The sequence below is a fragment of the Macaca fascicularis genome, chromosome 14, assembly GCF_037993035.2.
Source record: "Macaca fascicularis isolate 582-1 chromosome 14, T2T-MFA8v1.1".
Taxonomy (NCBI): domain Eukaryota; kingdom Metazoa; phylum Chordata; class Mammalia; order Primates; family Cercopithecidae; genus Macaca; species Macaca fascicularis.
Window position 1 is genome coordinate 121,736,493 of NC_088388.1, and position 22,257 is coordinate 121,758,749.

Genomic DNA, 22,257 nt, shown 5'->3' on the forward strand with positions numbered 1-22,257 from the left:
TTTGGACAAATTGGATTTACGACTTGGACATGAGCAGGCGTTTTTTCCTTCCTTTTAATTATTGGTTTACTTTGGCAAATAGATAGTAATTCAGTGACTGCAAAACAACCATACAGATGGCATATGTAAGAGAAAGAACAAATTTTCATTTGTGAAATATACGTTGTCTGAGTTCATTCACCCACTGAAAATTGGTAAAGGTTTTAAAATGTGATAATACCCAGTATAATCAAGGTTTGGATGAAAAGAGCGATCTTATGGCTCCATTGCTAATTAATTGATGGCCTTAAACATATTCATTTTATTTCAATAATTCTACTGCTATTAACTTATCTCAAAGAAATAATCAAAGTAGCCCAGAAAAACAATGCTTAACCTAGGACAGCTTAAATGTTCAACATTTAGAGGAATGAACAGTCCAACAAAACTAGATGATAGAATGTTATGCATAAAACTCACATTAAAAAATATATATACTGACAGAAAAATGTACTGTAGTACTAAAATACTTAGAAAAAATAAGAATTTGGGCTGGACGTGGTGGCACACCCCTGTAATCCCAGTACTTTGGGAGGCCCAGGCTGGTGGATCACCTGAGGTCAGGAGTTCGAGACCAGCCTGGCCAACATGGTGAAACACTGCCTCTACTAAAAATACAAAAATTAGCCAGACATGGTGGCGGGCGCCTGTAATCCCAGCTACTTGGGAGGCTGAGGCAGGAGAATCGCTGGAAACCGGGAGGTGGAGGTTGCAGTGAGCCAAGATCGCACCATTGTACTCTAGCCTGGATGACAGAGTGACACTCCATCTCAAAAAAAAAAAGAAAGAAAAAAGAAATGAAATGAAAAAAATAAGAATTCATAGTGAATGGACAATTGTATAAAAGTATGAACAGACAGATATAATGGACAGGCAGCAGCTCTCGTGGTTGTGCGATATAATGGACAGGCAGCAGCTCTCGTGGTTGTGCTGAGTGGTGACTTCTGTTTTCTGAAAGGAGATGTATGACTTTGAAATACCCTTCAATGAACAATGTGTCTTCTGCATACTTTAATGTTACTAATTTTTTTATGATTTTAGTCCAAAGCCTTCCTTAAGAATATTGTTTCACTTTTTAGAATTAGAATTAGAGTATTGACTATAAATGTTTAACATTCTAATGGGGCAAATTCTATTTACAGAACTTGGAATCCTTGCAGTGTAGAAGTGTTGCCCATATAGCGCATCATTTTGGCCCTTTTAAATTATTAATGCAACATGAAAGTGCTGAGATGTTAGGAATATTGCCTTCAGTGGGCAAGTAACACAATTACCATTTACAGTGATTTCTGAAATATGAGTTCATTCTTCTTACATATAAATTAATCCACAAGTAGGTGATTGCTAGCACTGGTGGTTCCACAGCTCAGAACATCAGAACCAGTATTGTGATTCTCTTTTTTCCCTGGCTACAAAATTGCTGCTGCAGCTCCAGCTCCAGGAATCACATCCTTATTTGAGCCAAGAAAAAAGGAAGGGGAAGGGGCTACCACAGCCTTAAAGCTTTCCAAAATATACACTGTACCCAACGAACTTTTGCTTAGACTTAATGGGCAAGAGCTCAGTGCTGAGGAGTCAGTGCTGGAGAATGTTTGTCTTTTGAACATCGACAGTGGGAAGTGGCAGTGGAGAAGTGAATTGGAATGACTCTGGGTACTCAGTAGACCACAGTGAGCAGGACATGGTTGATACAGTGTGTTTATACAAGTTCATTTTTAAGATTGGAGAGTTATATGCAATAATTATATCTAATATGAGAAAATGTCCTATATTAAGTCTCTGGACTATCTCTGCTAAGTTTTGTCTTAGAAAAGGGCAAGTTAGATGTATGTCTTAGGACTTAATAATTAACAGGAGCGCAGCTGGTCGCGGTGGCTCAGACCTGTAATCTCAGCACTTTGGGAGGCCGAGGTGGCTGGATCACTTGAGGCCAGGAGTTTGAAACCAGCTTGGCCAACGTGGTGAAACCCCGTCTCTACCAAAAGTACAAAAATTAGACAGTCTCATAACCTGGCCTCAAACTAAATAAATAGATAAAATTTTTAAAATGGAATAATTAACAGGAGATTTCAAAATTGATAAAAATTCTGTGCTTTGTCATTAACGTATAGACAGGGACTAACATCCACAGTTAGGTACACGACAGCTGCTTCTTCATTGTGGTGGATTTTTCTCCATTTTAAGCAGTAACTTACATGTGCCTTAATAAACTACTGTCATCCAACCACCTCTTTTATATTGTCTTTCCCATCCTTCCCAAAAAGGAAGCCAAATTAATTAACAAACTGAAATTTCAAAAGGATGTGAGTTCCCTGTAAGGGGAAGTAGCGAGTCTAAACTTCAGGGGATTTTTTGTGTTTTTTTTTGTGTTTTTTGTTTTTTTTTTTCCTTAAAACAGAGTCTCGCTCTGTCAACCCAGGCTGGAGTGCAGTGGTGCGATCTCGGCTCACTGCAACCTCCGCCTCCCAGGTTCAAGCGATTCTCCTGCCTCAGCCCCCCAAGTAGCTGGGATTACAGGTGCCTGCCACCACACCTGCCTAATTTTTGTATTTTTAGTAGGGACAGGGTTTCACCCTGGCCAGGCTGGTCTCGAACTTCTAACCTCAGGTGATCTGCTCACTTCAGCCTCCCAAAGTGCTGGTATTACAGGCATGAGTCACCATGCCCAGCCTAAACTTCAGTTTTAATTTTGAAAGCAGTGGTTTGGGGGATATCTTAATCTATCAGGGGATAGACAGGCAGTAGAATATTAGGGTTTTTTCCTGCCTATTATTGTGCTCAGGTGCCATGATCTAATCAGTCAGTTGTCTCACTTTCTTGCTGTCCATCCTTTTAAATAGGCAATACTAATAAGAGTTGTCATATTAAATTCTGTGTGCCCTTCAACATATCTGAAATCACACTGACTGAACAAAATGAGTTTCTTAGTGAGTCTTGCCAAGACTCTCAAATGCTTACTTTTCTTTTGAATATTATAAATGGATTATAATTGTTTTTCCCTTAAAATTCTCTTTTTCCCCCAATAATCAATAGCAAAACTTGAAAGGTTGGTACCTTCTTCTCTTCTGGAGTGTCTCCAACAGATAATGCTGTGACATCACTGGACAGGGTATTCTCTTTTTGAAGCACTGTGTTTATCTGATGCGTTTCGATGCTTTCTTCCAGGGAAGTTATTTGGCTCAGCAAACTGTCTAAGACTGGACAAAATGGTAATAGGAGCAGTGGCAAAGTAATAACATATATGTTGTGTTAAAAACGTTAATAGCAAGGGCCAGGTGAAGTGGCTAACATCTGTAATCCCAGCGACTCAAGAGGCTGAGGTGGGAGGATCACTTAAGCTCAGGAGTTCAAGCCCAGGAGTTCAAGACCAGCCTGGGCAACATAGCAAAATCAGGTATCTCCAAAAAAATTAAAATAAAAAACATTCATAAGAAAACAGGACATCACTAGCTTGAAAACTTTTATTTGTAATTTCAGAATTTCAAGTTTCTTTATTGCAGAAGTGGAAAAGTGAAAATATGTTAGCTAACCAGCTACAAATTACCAAAGAGACTATTACCAATAACTACCACTAAAATGGAAGAATTGTCTGGAAATGCAGCCATTCTCTGACAGTGCACACAGGCTTTCATTATTTTCCTTCTTACTTGATGTGGCTATGACACCTTTCGGAGTGGTAGGAGTAGGGGGACACACAAGTCCTTAAAACAAACTGTTTCTGTGGTTGTATTTTTAGAACACCAAGCTGAAAGGTTATCAGAAAAGAGACGTGAAGCTTGGAGGCCTCGGACCTGACTTTGAGTCCATCAGAGACAAAGTGAGTGAGATGCACATACAGTGTTTCCAGACCTGACTCAGCCCATCTGTCTGTTAGGAAACTTTATGAAGATGCCCCCCCAGAATTAAGCCTTAATTCAAATGTCTCACTCTGAATAGAGACCCTTCCGAAATAACATTGGTATAGAGACCCGGACATGCCTCTTGCCTTAAAATAAAAATATGTAGCCCATGTTGTTATATGTATCTGTCTTTCGGTTAGTTTTGAAGGCCTGCATGGCACAGTGGGACCCGTGCACATGAAAATAAATGTGTATGTTACATGGTCGTTGGTCTTTCCCACTAGAGTTATCTTGATAATCGTGAAGAGTGGCTACAGAGAAGACACTTAGAGGAAGAGTTTCCCAACCCCTGAAAAGTGCATCCACTTTATTCTCTTTCCTCTAGTGAAAGGAGATCTTCATTTAATGTGTTTTAACTGCAGTTGCACTCAAGGCATAAAAAGAGAGTATAGTTCAAAGTTGGAAGCAAAAATGAAAATAAATTGGGTAAATGCAACAAAGAAGGTTCTGAATGTGATTTAGCCCCTGTTAAGGGCATACTGGGCGTGCTATTGCAGTGAGGTGCCTCCTCACAGAGAGACTATTTCAAGGAGAAACAATTAACTTAACCGTTTCACTGCTACCACCTTACTCTAGGTGATCCCATTTCTCCTCTACAGCTGATAAGATATGCCCAGTATACCAAAACCAGGGCATCGCTTTAAATAGAGAGCAGAGAGGAGTAGCAGCACCTGGATTCATCATAACTTTGTTTCTCTGAACAGACGCAAAAATTAATACACCAAAAGGAATATGCAAAACAAGTCAAGGAGTACAACATGAAGACACTATCCGTTCTATCAAAACCACAAACAGAAAAAGCTCAAAATAAATCTGCTATCCCTCGGCAGAAGGTAAGAAATTCTCAACAAGGCATTTATATTTTCAATCAGAATTAAAAGGAAACTTTTATTACCGCTCTTTTTTTTTTTTTTTTTGATTAGCAACAGGGTCTTGCTGTCTTGCCCAGGATGGTCATAAACTCCTGGGCTCAAGCTATCCTCCCAACTAAGCCCAAAGTGCTGGGATTACAGGCAGAGCCAACACACCCAACCTGTTTTCTTGTAACTTAAGAAAAACCTGCCCATGTTTTTTGGAACACAGGAGATGGTTTAACTACTTCCATTCCTGTAGCTACCCATCATTCACAAATAGCAATGCAATAGTCACACACACACACACACACACACGCACACACACACACGCACACACACGATGCTGTAAAGTTAACCTTTATTTTTCCTGAAGTGATTGTCTCCACGTCTTTTCTTCCAAGAACAGTATTTTAAATTTGTCACACATAAAAATTAAATAATCATGTGATTTCTTAAATGAGCAAGCTTCATCATCAATTTTATTTTGTATCATTAAATAAACTTTAAGGCAGTTGTTGTCTTCTTGCTGCTTATATGTCAAAGAAAAGACACATAATCATTGTTTCTCTCAACTTCATTCCCCTACACTTTCCGTAAGGATTGTAGTATATAAGTTCCTCTATTGAAGAAAAATGATTTCATGGAATACAGAATGTTCTCCCTCTCAGATGGCATCAACCATCAGTCATGATGTGAATGAAATATGTACACAGAGCTTTGCAGTACAAGTCTCTGCCTCAATTGATCTCTCCAGTCCCTGTAAGGACACGGGACCCTTTGCACGAGGAACAAGAGATCCTTTGGTGCCTGCAGGAATTTGTACTTCATGTTCTCTTTCACAGACCATCATATTTTCTATTTATTGCCTTTCTTCCTCAGACCTTGAAGACCTCAATCCACTTGATTGAGTTTCTATGGTGCTACTTTTTCTTTTTTCTCTAATCCCTTATTTTTTCATGAAGTGTTTCAAGGCAACAAACCTATAATTAGAAATATCTGTAACCTTCACCTACATGCACTGAGAAGTCTAGACTTTTCCTTTCTACATTTTAGAGGTTTTTTCCCCCTCTTGCAGGACTGAAAGCATACAATCCATTTGTATTTCAGCTATCAACAATCTCTTACTAAAATGCAAAACTGTTATAAAGGCAGGTTTAGAAATCCTATTTAGTGATCTCATTTTTATTGTAATGCCTTTCATAACTGACATCACTGAGAAAAAGACTGTGTTTTTCAGCATCTAGATTGCTATAGAAAGGAAAAAAATTCAACCTCAAATACTTTCTAGATCCTAGGAACAAGAATATCTGGTATAATGATGGGAGCTCAAGTGTATGTAAACTACAGTGATGTCTTTGGTCTCAAGCTGTAACAAGTCTTCTTTGGATAGAAAGGTCTATTAATATCTCCTTAATAGAAGTTTGGTTTTACTAAGACTTCCAGAAACTAAGTAGACCAAACACATAAGAAGGAACACTTGAAGGAAACTCAGTTTTATGACAAAAGCATCCAAAGAACACAACTGTATGTATTATTCTTCAACTCCTTTTTTTCCACAATATATTGTTTTGGGGCTAATATATTTTGTTTAAACTGTGTGTTATATTGCATTATTTGATCTCCATTTCCACCAATGTCTTAGTAAGTTATAGTGATTTTTCTCCATTTATATTATGAACAAACATTTCCTAGATTTTATTTAAGGAATCCAGGCTCACTTGGCATTTCAAATAAAATTTCATCTTTATGCGTTTAGGCTTTGGAATACGCTAAGACCATCCCCAAACCCAAACCATCAAATCTGACTCATCAAGCATCAAAGGAACAAAAAAACCCAACCTATGCTGGGAAAGAAGAAAGTTTACCTGAAATCTCACTGCTGGAAATACTACAGAACAGACACGAAAGGGAAAAACAGGCTGTGGCTGCTTTCAAAATCCTTCACATCGTATAGACAACATTTGATAGGAAGGAGACCAAAATTGGTCCAGGAATGGACGCGGAGAAAAGAAATGCCACCCACCTTCTCTGCGTTGAGAGTAATGGCTTATTATTATCATCTATCTGCAGTCCATGCTTGCTTTCTGCAGGATTTAAAATATGAGGCCCAATTGGATTATGGTGCCATATTTTACTTTCTAGGAAGAAAATTTTTTTAATTATTTATTTTCAAATCAGTTAGAATTGGAGCTGAATAATAACTAGAGAATAAAGCTTTTGGTTTTATATTGATCTTTTGATTTCTTAATCTCTACCCCATTCCTTAGCGTAATGGAAACCTTAAAGTTACCCAGAAATAAATGTAGCTGTGTTTCTCTCTTACCTTCCTAGTAAGAAAAACAAGTGTAAACACTTCAGTTTCTCCTAAAATGAACTCAGTCATCCGTAAATTTTGTGATAACATTTCAAAATGTTACTAAAATCTCCAAGTTTGGCAAAGGGCATATATATATATATATATAAAGTTGAGGCCGGGCCCAGTGGCTCACGCCTGTAATCCCAGGACTTTGAGAAGCTGAGGCAGGTGAATTGCTTGAGGCCAGGAGTTTGAGACCAGCCTGGGCAACATGGTGAAACCCCATCTCTACTAAAAATACAAAAATTAGCTAGGCGTGTTGGTGCATGTCTATAGTCCCAGGTACTCAGAAGGCTGAGGCACGAGAATCGCTTGAACCCAGGAGGCGGAGGTCACAGTGAGCCGAGATTGTGCCACTCCACTCCAGCCTGGGCAACAGATCAAGACTCTGTCTCAACAACAGCAACAAAAGGTTCCTGCCCTGACACATTCTCTGGTCGGGGTCTCAGGGATGTGAAGACAGCTGGCTGCCTGTGTCTTCGCCGACCATGCTGTCCTGGGTGGCACTTTCTGCCACTGCCACAGTGGCCCCCTCTCTGTAGAATGCAGTTTTCCTAGGTCCAGGAGTATTGCAGGCGACAAGGACCTTTCACACAGGGCAGCGACTCCTTGCCCCTCTACCCCCTCTTCCTTCCTTTTCCTATAGAGGAAAAGTTCATTTGGGGCTGATCCCTGAGGAATTCTTCCAATTTCTTTATCCTAAAAGCAGTGTAACAGGACACTATGTGCCCTAAAATGGGCTTATCTTGTATGCTTTATCCAAAGAAATATACATGATTACCACAGAGACCTTCTCTACTATATCAATAGTAGGGTTACTTTCTGTAATTTAAAAATATGGTGCCTCTATTGGAGAATCTGCTTATAAACTCAATGAGCAAGACACTGCCCAAACTAGAAGAGGTGAAGCAGGCTTCCATCAAACAAATCCAGGATGCAATTGATTTGGAGAAGTCACAGTGCTCACTGGTTCAGAAGCGCCATTACCTTTTTGATGTGCAGAGGAATAACATTGCTATGGCTTTGAAGGTTACTTACTGGGAATGACTGCATAGAGTGTATAAGGAAGTAAAGAATCACCTGGACTATCATATATCTGTGCAGAACATGATGCGTTGAAAGGAACAAGAGCGCGTGATAAATTGGGTGGAGAAGCACGTGGTGCAGAGCATCTCTGCACAGCAGGAAAAGGAGACAATTGCCAAGTGCATTTGGGACCTAAAGCTGTTGGCAAAGAAGGTTCATGCACAGCCAGTTATGTAAATGTATCTATCCCAATTGAGACAGCCAGAAACAGTTGACTGACTAATGGAAACTAGTCTATGTGGCGAAATCTTTCTCTATTGCCCTCTACTGAAGTAGATAGTTTCTATCTCCTAAAAATGAAACATTTGTTCACTATACTGAGAGAACTCAATCTGTTGGCCAGTCAGATGTTTCCCATCCTTCTTACTGGGCATTTGAGTTGTTCCATGATCACTTTTTTTATTGTTTTTTGTTGTTGTTGTTGTTGTTGTTTTTAGACGGACTCCCGCTCTGTCGCCCAGGCTGGAGTGCAGTGGCACAATCTCGGCTCAGTGCAAACTCTGCCTCCTGGATTCAAGCGATTCTCCTGTCTCAGCCTCCTGAATAGCTGGGATTGCAGGCGTGCACTACCACGTCTGGCTAATTTTTATACTTTTGGTAGAGACAGGGTTTCGCCATGTTGATCAGGCTGGTCTCGAGCTCCTGATCTCAGGTGATCCACCCACCTTGGCCTTCCAAAGTGCTGGGATTACAGGCGTTAGCTACTACGCCTGGCCCTATGATCGCTTTTGAATAAGCGGTTTGCCTTTATTAAATCTTGGTGCCTGACTAAAGATTACCAGGTTATAGTTTAAATTTGTAATTAATTTTACCATCTTGCAATAAAGTGACAATTGAATGAAACACAAATAAGTAAAGAAATAAAGTTGAAAAAAATGAAGGTACATCTGGTTGTGCCTGCTCAGATGGAACAAATCCTAATGTTGTTCTAGGAGAGCATCAAGACGTTAGTTAGAAACCCTCCAACAAGTCCAGAAACACCTGATGCAGGCACCTCTGAGAGACACACTTTATCAAAGCTCCTTACTCCAAGTACATAAATTTGCTGGCCATCTTACCATCACAGATATCTTAAAATATTGTCAAATGTGTGTTTTCACACACACACACAAATAGATAAGACAAAAGCATTCCATAGTTTACTACTGAATACAAATGTCAATAAATATTTTTTAGTTTTTTAACCTTTTTTAATATTGCAAGAATTCCCAGTCTTAAAATAATTACTGGAGGGTTTAATTTTTTTACTTTCTTCCTTATATTAGATGGACATTACATTTTTAGATAGGCATATTCAGAAGTGGATATTTTGAACATCAATTTGGGGCAAATCTGTTTATCTATACGTGTATTGTAAGGACTGCTTTGGAAATTTACTCCTATGTTGTATATATTTTACATGTACTGGAATGTAGCGTAAAAGGTGCCCATACGAAACCTTCTCTTAAAACTGTAAGCAGTTAGAATTGAGAGTCTGCAAAGTAACAAGTATCTGAAGATAAACAGAAAACTGGTGAATCATGTTTCAGTGAGATTTGGAAAATGTAATATATGAGGCATTAGACTCAGGAAAATCACAGGCCAAAATGCTCCTAAAATGTATTTGTAAGAGAAGAGGCCCTTTCTGGGTGCAGGAAGACATTTCTAGAAATATGAGGTAGAATGAATAACCTTCATTAATTGTTTCCGAAATGGCCTTAAATTCTAACTTCATCTGGAAGAGAAAAAGAATGCATATAGAGACATTCGTATTTAAAGGGACAGGGTAAAAATTTTTAAATATTCCATTTGTATTAGAATATCTTAAAAGAATTTAGAGCTTGGAAAGAGTTTATCACATTCAACTGCCAGTTTTTCAGAAGAGGAAATGGAGGTGAAGAGAAAGGCTACATGACTCAGAAGTCCATCAGTCCTACTGAGAGTAATGGGAGGGTAGCCAGGTCTGAACCTCCCATCCTTCAACACCAGGAACAGTACTGTTTATTTGTCGATGGAAGGAGGTTGTCCTTGTTTCTCTGTGTGGACAAGCAACATATAGTTGCTATGAATTTCTATTTTGGACCTGAATTTCCACCAAGTTCAGTTTTTAGAAATATGCATTACTATGTACCTAATACTTTTTTAGCATGTACAATCTGCCAACTCTTTACTACATTGATAAAATTAGAATACACATATAAAGCAACTCAAACTTAGAAAATGACCAATAAAAGAGACACTATTTATTTTCTTTTTTTTTCCAGAACATTTCAAAAACTTCCCAAACTGTTTTTCTGTTAGCTTAATCATTGTTAAATCCTTCACTTTCACACCTACTGTCAAGAACCTAAACTTAGCTGAAGCAGCTTAAGTGATTCAGTTCCCGTCAAACAACATTCAACAGGATTCTTACCTCCCAGGCAACTCTTTACTATCCAGTACATAAGACTCAAGGACAATAAAATTCTTTATATAGTGCCATGTGGCATCTAAAATAACTTTGGCTAGGAAATAAAACATATTTGCTGAAAGTTTGGGGTTGAAATCAAAGAATGGATCAAAGTGGCCCTTCATTTGGCTCCACGTCATCTCACAATAGTGAAATATAGCAGAATGTCACTGAACTACCATAATACTAAGGGGAGACATTTTGCAAAAACAGGGAATGACAAACACGTTTTTTGCTCCTGTTTTAAAGTAAATTGTACTAATGACAACAATAGTGATCTTTTATAGGCCCAAATTGGATCAGTGATCAATTTTGTAGCATTTCTGTTTCAAATATTCAAAAACAAAAAATAATCAAATTAGAAAACAAAAAACTTCAAACTTAAGTGATGTAATGATGGCGCCCCTGTATTTGACTAGATGTTATATACATGTCATTGAAAGACACAGTACCCAATCTGCCTAATGTCTATAAACTGGTACAAATAAAGGACATTTAAACCATGTATTCTCTCTTATTAAAGCCTCCTTTTAATTGTGTTTTTCCATCTTGAGTTTCCAACAAGAGCATCCTCTTAAAGGGAGCTTTTTTTTTTACAAGTAGCTGAATTTAATGACAGCTGTCTTCCTGATATTGTTTTGTATAGTAAGGAGTCTCTTGGGAGTTATCCAGAAACCAAGTCAAGAAAAGACAATGTTGAGGAACAAAATAAAAGGTAAGCCTAGCAGAGGCACTGATGCCTAATGGTTCCAATTGGGGCCTTATTATTGGTTAATGAATCATTGTCAAAACATCACAGCAAGCGTGAACGTGCACAGTCTAGTCTATAGTGAGAAAATGACTCTTCATCCCAACAGTTATTAACTGGGAGTTGTTTGAAAACACGTCCGGTAATTATAACAACACTGGAGCTAATTGAGAACTTTGTGTTGATAGCAAATGGCCCGCAATAGCAGACTAGATAACTCAAGGGGGATTCTTCTTTAATTACTTATTGAAAAATAGCAGAAAATGAATTGGATGTGGGCGATAGTCTGCAGATATCAAGACAAGTTTCGCTAATTCTATCCCAAGATGTGCTTCAAAATTTATCTGTTACCATTATATTAGAAGTAGCATTTGAAAAATGTGAAGTTCCTAAGTAAAAATCAGTGTTGCTTTCCTAAATATGCCTTTTTTAATATTACCTTTTCCTAGTTGGGCGCAGTGGCTCACTCCTGTAATCCCAGCACTTTGGGAAACTGAGGCGGGTGGATCACGAGGTCAGGAGATTGAGACCATTCTGGCTAACACAGTGAAACCTCGTCTCTACTAAAAGTACAAAAAAACTAGCCAGGTGTGGTGGCGGCGCCTGTAGTCCCAGCTACTTGGGAGGCTGAGGCAGGAGAATGGTGTGAACCCTGGAGGTGGAGCTTGCAGTGAGCCGAGATGGCGCCACTGCACTCCAGCCTGGGCAACAAAGCGAGACTCCGTCTCAAAAAAAAAAAAAGATTACCTTTTCCTGTTAGAGTAAGAATCAGACTTGAATAATATACATTTCATTCTAACAGTGAAGTATTCATAGGACAACTATAGGAATTCTCCTCCCTAATGCTAACTGTGTTTCCACAATTTCTATTCCTAATGGGTAAAAACAAGGAGACACAAAGATACAGAAATGCTCCATTTGCCTCTTTAGTTGTTTTCCCAGTCAGGGAAGGATTTAAAAGTGTAGCATGAAGTGAAATTTTTGAATGACTGTGGATTTTGTTTATCCATTGTGCTTGTTCTCCCTACGTCAGTGATGATAAGATATTGCCAAAATAATATTATTCCCATACTATAAAGGCAAAATAAAAGCAAGGACGTATGTTCTAATAAAAAGTTATATTTAGATGCTTATTCCACTTTTTGAAATACATTGAAGCAGGGTCCCGGAAGCTGAAAATCTGATGCTCAGCACTGTCCCCTCACCCTACTGCCTCCGGACTAAGTGCAGTGTTTGTTTCTACACACCCTGTAACTTCATTAAGCAAAACCACACATCTGTCTCACAAAGAGACAGACGAAAGAAACATAAAATATCCCAATTTCCTAAGCAAACATCTGGCTAATAGAAAGCAGAAGGCTTCGGATGGAAGACTTCATTCATTCATTCATTCATTCATTCATTCATTCATCAAACTCTCTAAATTACTCCCTAGTGTGAAACACTCCCACTTTTCATGTTTGGTTATTCACTTTTGGCTCAGTAAAATAACTGGAAAGTTGACACTCTTCCAAAATGTTAGACAACATGTTGCAAGATACAATAAGATACAAAATGAATAGTATTTTCAGCTCTTTCCACCTCTCAATATAGGGGCTCTGGAAAATATGAAGAAAGGAAAAAAGAATTTGGTGAACTGGATTTATCTCCCTTGCTGCCTCTCCATTGCCTTTTCATTTCCCCCTTGCAAACCTGGGTAATGTAAGTAATTAATTTTCAATAAGCTGAATAAATGGTCTTCCGCTATTAAATAGCTCTAACAGGTTGAGAGGTTTACAATGATGTGAGCATTCCAGGCAAATGTATTTAGTGGAGACTTGGAAATATCTGATAAGATTTTGTAAATACCCTTTGCTGAACTGGCAGCTAGTAGAGACCAGCACTGATACTGGGGCTGCTAAACAGGCTACTCAGGGCACCCTCTGTCACTAAGGTCTCATGCTTTTGCAAGAGAGGTTTTAGTGCTAAGTATCCCAATGGTTCAACTTTCATAGTAGGGGAAATAACTGCCCAAAATTTAAAACCCAGAAAATATGATCAGCCATTCTTTGGGAAGCTGTCTAAACAGAGGAAGGAAGCCAAGAACACACTGAATAAAACCAGTTCAGATCTCTATGTTTTACTCTTTCCTCTGTGGCAAAATCATCTCCCAAATTAATCTTACACTTTATTTTTTTTTACCATCCAGACAACTGTCAAAATCATGATCATGAAGCCTGGTTGGCCCCGCCTCATATCATATCTCCACCCTGTCACCTGGCAGTGATGCCTTTTCCCATTTCCCCTGCTTCCACACAATGGTGACACTTTGAAGTAGTGCTGATGAGGTTCCTAAATCTGTGGTTTCTGCTTAAAATTGACAATCTCCTATGATACAAATCTCAAGCATCTATTTTTAATGAAACCTTTAGATGAATATCAAAGAACTATTTAGCCATGCCTAATATTTTAATTAGATTATATTCTCAATTTAACCCATTAAACCTCCTTTGATGATCCCAATATTTAGTGTTTAGCCTCAGATGCATGAGGTAATGAATACTGGACCTTTTGATTTAATGAGAATTTCAGCTCTTCCAGCCTGCGCCTCTTTGTATACCTTTTATTTTGCTGGCTATAGAATTCAGTTAATTGAAGGAGTCTCTTACCATCACACATTAAGGAGTATAAATTAGCATCCCTATTCTGATTGGAAAATGCAAGCAGACAGTTTTGCTTTGATCTGAGGAGTGAGCTGCAGAAGCCAGCAGCCCTCTGAAAATGAGCTGATGGCCCTTGTTCCCAGGGCAAAATGCAGATGCATCCATGTGTCACAAAACACTTAATGTCTTAATTGATCACCTCCCAATTCTTCCTGTCCTGTGTGCGTCATTCTCTTTAGAGACTTGTATATGTGTGTGTCTGTATGTGTCTATTTGTGTATCTGTATCTTTGTCTTGCTTTCTCGGTTCATCCTTTCTGTTTCTCCCCTCTCCTCAGGCAGCTAGGGACCTAGGTTTTAAATTAATCTGAGACAAAGGAAAATGAAATAATATAAATTCCCTCACCTTGAAATTTATAAGACTATCTGGTAGAGCTATTCAGAATCTTTCACAGACAAAGATTCTTAAGAACTAACTCTAACTTCCAATTTTCTCAACCAGGCAGATGCAAGCCGTTGGTACTACATCACTTAATATGAAGTAGACAGGCTATTCTGTGTTTTGGCAAGGAAATCAGCCTTCTAATCTGTTCCAGTGATAATGCAATTCTCCTGTACCTCAACAATTCAGTTACATAAAAGAAATGTTAAGATAAAAGATCAACACCTCCATTACTCACTATAAATGCCAAAATAAAATAACAGAAAATTCAAAATATGGTATACTAAACACACACACACCCCTACGTTCTCTCTCTCACACACACGCACATCTATTTCAGTCCCTTGACAAGTCCTACTAAAATAATAGTAAAGTTTTTAAATTGCATAAATATATAAAAACAAGGAGAACAGGAGGAGGAACAATAGTAATAACATTTTGAAAACTGGAAAGCATATGAATGAGTTGTTTTAAAAACTTAGCAGACCCAGAAAACACTAAATTATTTTTACATTTTCATAGAATATCAGATTTCTCAAAAATACTAAATTCTAAGCTAGCAATAGGAAAACCAAGAATCAACCTGACTTACACTCTAGAATACCCAAAATGCTCAGGAATTAATGGTGTCAGTTACCTCTCAAAGTAGGAATGAATGGAGATGTGGGGCCGGGGGAGCTAAGGAAGGGTGACTGCATGAAAGTCAGTTTAAGAGCAGTTACACCTGTGAATCCTTTCCTCAGTTCCCACGCAGCCACGCACAGCTCCTCCACTGACCCAGTAAAATACACTGCCCTAGTATCTTTGGAGTCAGGGACAACTGGTTCTATTGAGGATACACAGTAAGTACTGAAAAAAGAGTCAATAGTGACCATATGTACTGTAAACACAGAAACCTCTGGTCTTCTTCCATTTGGCTCCCAGAACATTGGGACTTTATTCTACAAGCAGGAATTTGGAAAGTTCTTCTCTGGAGAATCTGACCAGCCTAAAAGAAAAGACTTAAAAATCCTGACTTCAGAGGTTCGCCAACTAAAGACCCCAACTTTGTTATCCTACAGTTAAACCTCACAATCAACAAGTCCCATCCATGTACTCATAGTTTCCTGTCAGCCTTCTAGCCTCTCACTTAAATATGAGCAGACAACCAAGAATTTCCAAACATCTGAGGATATGACACAGGACTATTTTTAAAAGGAGGTGGACAAGAAAATTAAAAAGAGATCTTGGGAATTACAATTACAGTCAAAAAATTACAAACACAAAAATAAGGTTAGAAGACAACATTGAGGAATTTTTCCAAAAGTCAGAGAAAAAAGGCAAAGAGATAGAAAATAGGAGATAAGAGATTAGGAATTTAGAGAATAAACCCAGGGGGTAAAAATCCAAATAACAGGAGATATATAGAAATCATTAAAGAATTCAAGAGTACTCCCCATAACTGAAAAAAAAATGCATTTTCAGACTTAAAGAATTTATTGAATATCTGAAACAATGGATGACAATAAACCTAAAGCAAGGCATATAATTGTAAAATTTCAGTACACTAGCTACAAAGAAAGTATCCTACAAGCTTCCAAAAAGGAAAATAAATGAATAAATAAAACAGGACACACATAAAAAATCAAGAATCGAAGTCATTTTATACTTCACAATAGCAATTGGAAGCTAAAAGTCAGTGGAGTGATGAATTCAAAAGTATTCAAAAATGATTTCCAACTTAGAATGCTATACTTAGCCGCATTACTAATAAAGCATGAAATTAGGATAAAGAGATTTTTAGATAAGGATGATCTCCAAACATTTACCTCTCACGTACCAATTGTCCAGAAACTACAGTAGACTGTGCTTCACCAAAATGAGAGAGTAAACCAAGAAACAAAAAGATATGGGAAACAAGAGTAAAATACAGTGGGCCCGGCGCAGTGGCTCATGCCTGTAATCCCAGCATTTTGGGAGGCCGTGGCGGGTGGATCACGAGGTCAGGAGATGGAGACCATCCTGGCTAACACGGTGAAACCCCGTCTCTACTGAAAATACAAAAAAATCAGCCAGGCGTGGTGGCGGGCACCTGTAGTCCCAGCTGCTCGGGAGGCTGAGGCAGGAGAATGGTGTGAACCCGGGAGGCGGAGCTTGCAGTGAGCTGAGATCCGGCCACTGCACTCCAGCCTAGGCGACAGAGCGAGACTCCGCCTCAAAAAAAAAAAAAAAAAAAAAAAAAAAAAAAAAACAGAGTAAAATACGGTGAAATTAAAGGAACCCCCAGGATGATTGGGAAGGAACCCCCAGGATGATTGGGAAGGGAGAGCCATTTACATAGAATCCAGAATGGAGCAGATCAGAAGGCTCTGGGAGAGGTTTGTTTAGGAAAATGGAATGTTAGGAATTTGTGAATATCTTGAGAGTGTGATACAGACAAATGGCAAAGAGTTTGGGAATAAATTAGTCATAAGTACATTAAAATTAAGAATAATAAAATAAGTATTAATTGCAAGGAAAACAAAAAGTCTCACAGAAAAGTCATTGATTTCCTGGCTTAGCTGAGAATTGCATATACACATCGTAACAATGGTCTAGGCTGGGCGCGGTGCTTCACTCCTGTAATCCCAGCACTTTGGGAGGCGAAGGCGGGCGGATCACTTGAGGTTGGAAGTTCAAGACCAGCCTGGCAAACATGGTGAAACCCCGTCTCTACTAAAAATACAAAAATTAGCCGGGTGTGGTGGTGCATGCCTGTAATCCCAGCTTCTCTGGAGGCTGAGGCAAGATAATCACCTGAACCCGGAAGGCAGAGGTGGCAGTGAGTCAAGATCGTGCCACTGCACCGCAGCCTGCGTGACAGAGCAAGACTCTGTCTCAAAATAAATAAATAAATAAATAATAATTTTTAAAATGGTCTAACCAAAATTATGCTAGAAGGACAGAAAGGGTGCACACATATGTGTTGGGAATAGGGGAGAAATAGAAATAGGGAATAGCAACAAAATGAAAGTTTTACTTTTTATAGTGTGAAGTACTAGATAATTTCCAAAATATAAATTTCAAAACAACAACAACAACAACAACAAAAACAGCAATTCAGTGACAATTTAGAAACGTGGCGATAAATACCAAAATTATCAGCTAAAAATTGAAAGTGATTGCCTCTGTAGTGAAGAAAACAAGAAAGGGGGCACGGGACTGCTCTATTTAAAAATAATCCTCGGGCCGGGCGCGGTAGCTCACGCCTGTAATCCCAGCTCTTTGGGAGGCCGAGGCGGGCGGATCACGAGGTTAGGAGATCGAGACCATCCTGGCTAACACGGTGAAACCCCGTCACTACTAAAAATACAAAAACATTAGCCGGGCGCGGTGGCGGGCGCCTGTAGTCCCAGCTACTCTGGAGGCTGAGGCAGGAGAATGGCGTGAACCCGGGAGGCGGAGCTTGCAGTGAGCCGAGATCGCGCCAGGGCGACTGAGCGAGATTCCGTCTCAAAAACAACAACAACAACAACAACAACAAAAAACTAATAAAACTCATGGAAGTATTTGACTCTAAACAATGTGCATGGTGATAAAAGCCTAATATTTAAAATTTAAAATGAAGAACTTAGGATGGGAAGGAGAAAAAAATAGATGGAAAAAGAGCAGAGCAAGCATACAGTATTCGTTTTTTGCTCATAGCATGTAAATTATTCTCATTTGAAACTTAGGATAAAGAGCCACGCTTCTATCCTATACCCATTGTTTTCCACAGCCTATTTCCAATCCCAAGTTAAGCACTGTGGAAAAATAAAAACTATTTTACCATTCTTTAATTTCCAGCTAGAATTTGGCAACCACATTTAATAGCTGCATCATCTACAGCCATGGAAACTAGGGTGACAAAAGATGTTAGAAATGTTCAGCTAAGGGCGGGCGTGGTGGCTCACACCTATAATCCCAGCGCTTTGGGAGGCCAAGGCAGGTGGATCACGAGATCAGGGGATCGAGACCATCCTGGGTAACACGGTGAAACCCCGTCTTTGCTAAAAATACAAAAAATTAGCCAGGCATGGTGGCATGTGCCTGTAGTCCCAGCTACTTGGGAGGCTGAGGCAGGAGAATGGCATGAACCCGGGGAGTGGAGGTTACAGTGAGCCGAGATGGCGCCACTGCACTCCAGCCTGGGCAACAGAGCAAGACTCTGTTCTGGAAAAAAAAAAAAAGAAAGAAAGAAATGTTCAGCTAATTCCCAAAGTTTATATTTGTCAATATTTTTAAACAACTTGTTCTTGTCATAAAGAGATATCTATCATGGGCGGTTTTTTTTGTTTGTCTTTTCTTTTCTTTTTCTTTTTCTTTTTTTCTTTTTTTTTTTTTGAGACAGTCTTGCTCTGTTGCTCAGGCTGGAGTGCAGTGGTAAGATATTGGCTCACTGCAACCTCCACTTCCCAGGTTCAAGCGATTCTCCCTCCTCAGCCTCCCAAGTAGTTGGAATTACAGGTGTGCGCCACCACTCCCGGCTACTTTTTGTGTTTTTAGTAGAGACGGGGTTTCACCATGTTGGCCAGACTGGTCTTGAACTCCTGACCTCAAGTGATCCACCCACCTCAGCCTCCCAAAGTGCTAGAATTACAGGCATGTGCCACTGCGCCCAGCTCATCATGTCTTTTTTTTTTTTTTTTTTTTTTTTTGAGGAGTCTCGCTTTGTCGCCCAGGCTGGAGTGCAGTGGCACTATCTCGGCTCACTGCAAGCTCCGCCTCCTGGGTTCACACCATTCTCCTGCCTCAGCCTCCCAAGTAGCTGGGACCACAAGCACCCGCCACCACTCCTGGCTAATTTTTTTGTATTTTTAGTAGAGATGGAGTTTCACTGTGTTAGCCAGGATGGTCTTGATCTCCTGACCTCGTGATCCGCCCACCTCGGCCTCCCAAAGGGCTGGCATTACAGGTGTGAGCCACCGTGCCAGGCTCATCATGTCTTTTTTTAAGCTAAAAAGTTCTGCAAAAACTTCAGAAGAAATCGTGCCTTTTCCTGATAGATTCCATACTGGAATCATAGGCAAGTCTTTATCACTTAAGAGGGTTCCCACGAATTTGAATTCTAACTCCCCTCCCCACATAGCCTTATGTCTGTCACCAAATAGGATAACAGAACCCCCGGGGCTGGATGAGTGTTGGATAAGTAATGGTGGGGAAAAGGACACTTCTAACGGAAACATCCTTAATAAAGGCTCTGAATCCTATTTCATTCAGGGCTTACACATCCTCTCTTAGCCCAAGAGGTAGAACAATGACAGACAAAGAGAAAATAAGATGAAGTTATTTTAAAAGATAAAATTTCTTTGAAAGAGACATGACTCCTTTGTAATGATGTGATTAGGTCCCAGACTAATACCTTTTAGTTAACCATGTTGTAACAGTTGTAGTCCTATGACGTTTGCAACATATCACATTTATCGCTGATATGTTCAGTTCTATATTGTAATTCATTATCTTCCTCTAGCTCTTTTCATCCAAGATCTCACAGTAGGTACTTTCATAGTTCTTATCCCCTCACCATTCTAAACTGATTTATAGGGCACTTACCTCATTTTTCAGATAACAAGTTAGAGAAATAATGTTATCATTGATAAAAGTAAAATTAGAATTTAAGCATTGGCCTGGCACAGTGGCTCACGCCTGTAATCCCAGCACTTTGGGAGGCGGAGGCAGACAGATCACATGAGGCTAAGAGTTAGAGACCAGCCTGGCCAACATGTTGAAACCCCTTCTCTATCAAAAATACAAAAATTAGGGCCAGGCAGGGTGGCTCACACCTCTATTCCCAACACTTTGGGAGGCTGAGATGGGTGGATCACCTGAGGTCAGGAGTTTGAGACCAACCTGGCCAACATAGTGAAACCCAGTCTCTACCATATATATATATATATATATATATATACACACACACACAAAAATTAGCCAGGCATAGTGTTGTGTGCCTGTGATGCCAGCTATCCTGGAGGCTGAGGCATGAGAATCACTTGACCCTGGGAAGCAGAGGTTGCAGTGAGCCTGGCTGACAGAGTAAGACTTTGTCTCTAAAAAATAACATAGGCTGAGCATGGTGGCACACACCTGTAATCCCAGCTACTTGGGAGGCCGAGGCAGGAGAATTGCCAGAACCCAGGAGGCAGAGGTTGCAGCGAGTTGAGATTGTACCACTGCACTCCAGTCTGGGTGGCAGAGTAAGACTCTGTCAGGGAAAAAAAAATAGAATGTAAGCCTCTAAGTCAAGCCATTCACCATGCTAAATCTGATGTAGTTACTCAATACTATAAAGAGAGTAAAGGCCGGGCGCCGTGGCTCTAGCCTGTAATCCCAGCACTTTGGGAGGCCGAGGCGGGCAGATCACGAGGTCAGGAGATCGAGACCATTCTGGCTAACACAGTGAAACACTATCTCTACTAAAAATACAAAAAAAAAAAAAAAAGCTGGGTGTAGTGGTGGGCGCCTGTAGTCCCAGCTACTCTGCAGGCTGAGGCAGGAGAATGGTGTGAACCCGGGAGGCAGAGCTTGCAGTGAGCTGAGATCGTGCCACTGCACTCCAGCCTGGGCGACAGAGCAAGACTTTGTAAAAAAAAAAAAAAAAAAAAAAGGTAATAGGAGAAGGCTTGTGGAATTGTTATCAATGAAATCATGGAGGAAAGGTTATCAGTGTACACACTGGGAATTCTCAGAGAACAGTCATAAATAAAATGGAAAAGAAATGTGTCATTGGGAGGGGGTTACAACCAGAAATACAATAGGTGAGAAAACAGAACCATTCTGAATTTTCATCTCACTCCTAAATATTATTGGAATTATCTCTGACTGTTAGATGTATTAATTTCATAACTTCCCTGATAACGGGCTGTCTGACTTCAGACAAGTCAGTGTCTCTGACTGTCAGTTGCCTCATCTGTAATTAAAAGAGATCAGGTCAAAATTTTTATAGTAGAGAAATGTAGAAATGTAAGATGGCTAAGAGATCATCTAGCTCATCCTATTGGATATAGGACTACTTTCTAAATTGGCTTCAAGGAAAACAAGGCTCAGGAATTTAGTACTCTCAGGAAAGTTCATTCAACTTTCAGATGGCTCTTATTCAGAAGTTTTTCCAAAAGTTGACCTAAGATTTTACTGGATAATTTCTACCTGCATTGTTAAAAACATATCCAAAATTGCTATGAAAATCTTCTCCTCCACATGCTACAATGGCAATAGTTCCACAATCACTTTTATCACAACATGAGTTACTTGTAAGGTATGATAATTAACATTGGCTTCTAGTCTTAATTCCACCACTGTGTTTGTGACGTTGGCAAAGCACTCACCACTATATCTGGGCCTTAATTTCTCCAACTTATAAAATGAAGGGCTTAGATTTTGTCAAATGTCTCTTCTAATACTGACAATTTCTTCCTGACTATATCTTTGTCCTTGACTTAGTTCTCGCTGTGTTCTCACTGACCTTCTAGAATGAGGTGTTGGAATTTCTTTAATAAAGAAAGAAATATCCTTTTCCTGTCTTTGTTGTTTCCCTTAAAACTTCTCATTGCTGTGGATATATGTGTTTAAATTAAAGTATAGAAACTGAAATCTTTGTGAGATAAAAAAATTTAGTAACTTGGGACTTGCAGTCCCTTTCCTACAAAAAAAGAGAGAGATTAGGATCTTAACAGTTAGAAAGAACCGTACAGGATATCTAGCCCAATCTCCCACTAACGGAGAAATCTGTAATAGAGAAGCCCTTATGTTTTGTCTTCCAGCCTCTAGGAT

At 39.5% G+C, this 22,257-nt stretch overlaps 1 protein-coding gene and 1 pseudogene across 10 annotated transcripts in view; both read left to right on the forward strand.

The window, feature by feature from the left end:
- Positions 1-7,016, forward strand: part of JHY (junctional cadherin complex regulator) — a 70,505-nt gene extending 63,489 nt beyond the window's left edge. For 9 of the 10 annotated variants that reach the window (XM_015435842.4, XM_005579968.5, XM_074015481.1 and 6 more), the window contains 3 exons: positions 3,776-3,856; positions 4,643-4,771; positions 6,549-7,016. In XM_015435842.4, the coding sequence (XP_015291328.3) occupies positions 3,776-3,856; positions 4,643-4,771; positions 6,549-6,746 (408 nt within the window). In that variant the 3' untranslated portion in view covers positions 6,747-7,016. The remainder of the gene's footprint in view (positions 1-3,775; positions 3,857-4,642; positions 4,772-6,548) is intronic. The other variant, XM_065529128.2, reaches the window with a different exon arrangement.
- A 469-nt stretch (positions 7,017-7,485) lies between these two features.
- LOC141408532 (ATP synthase F(0) complex subunit B1, mitochondrial pseudogene) lies at positions 7,486-8,554 on the forward strand (annotated as a pseudogene).
- Positions 8,555-22,257: the final 13,703 nt, after the last annotated feature.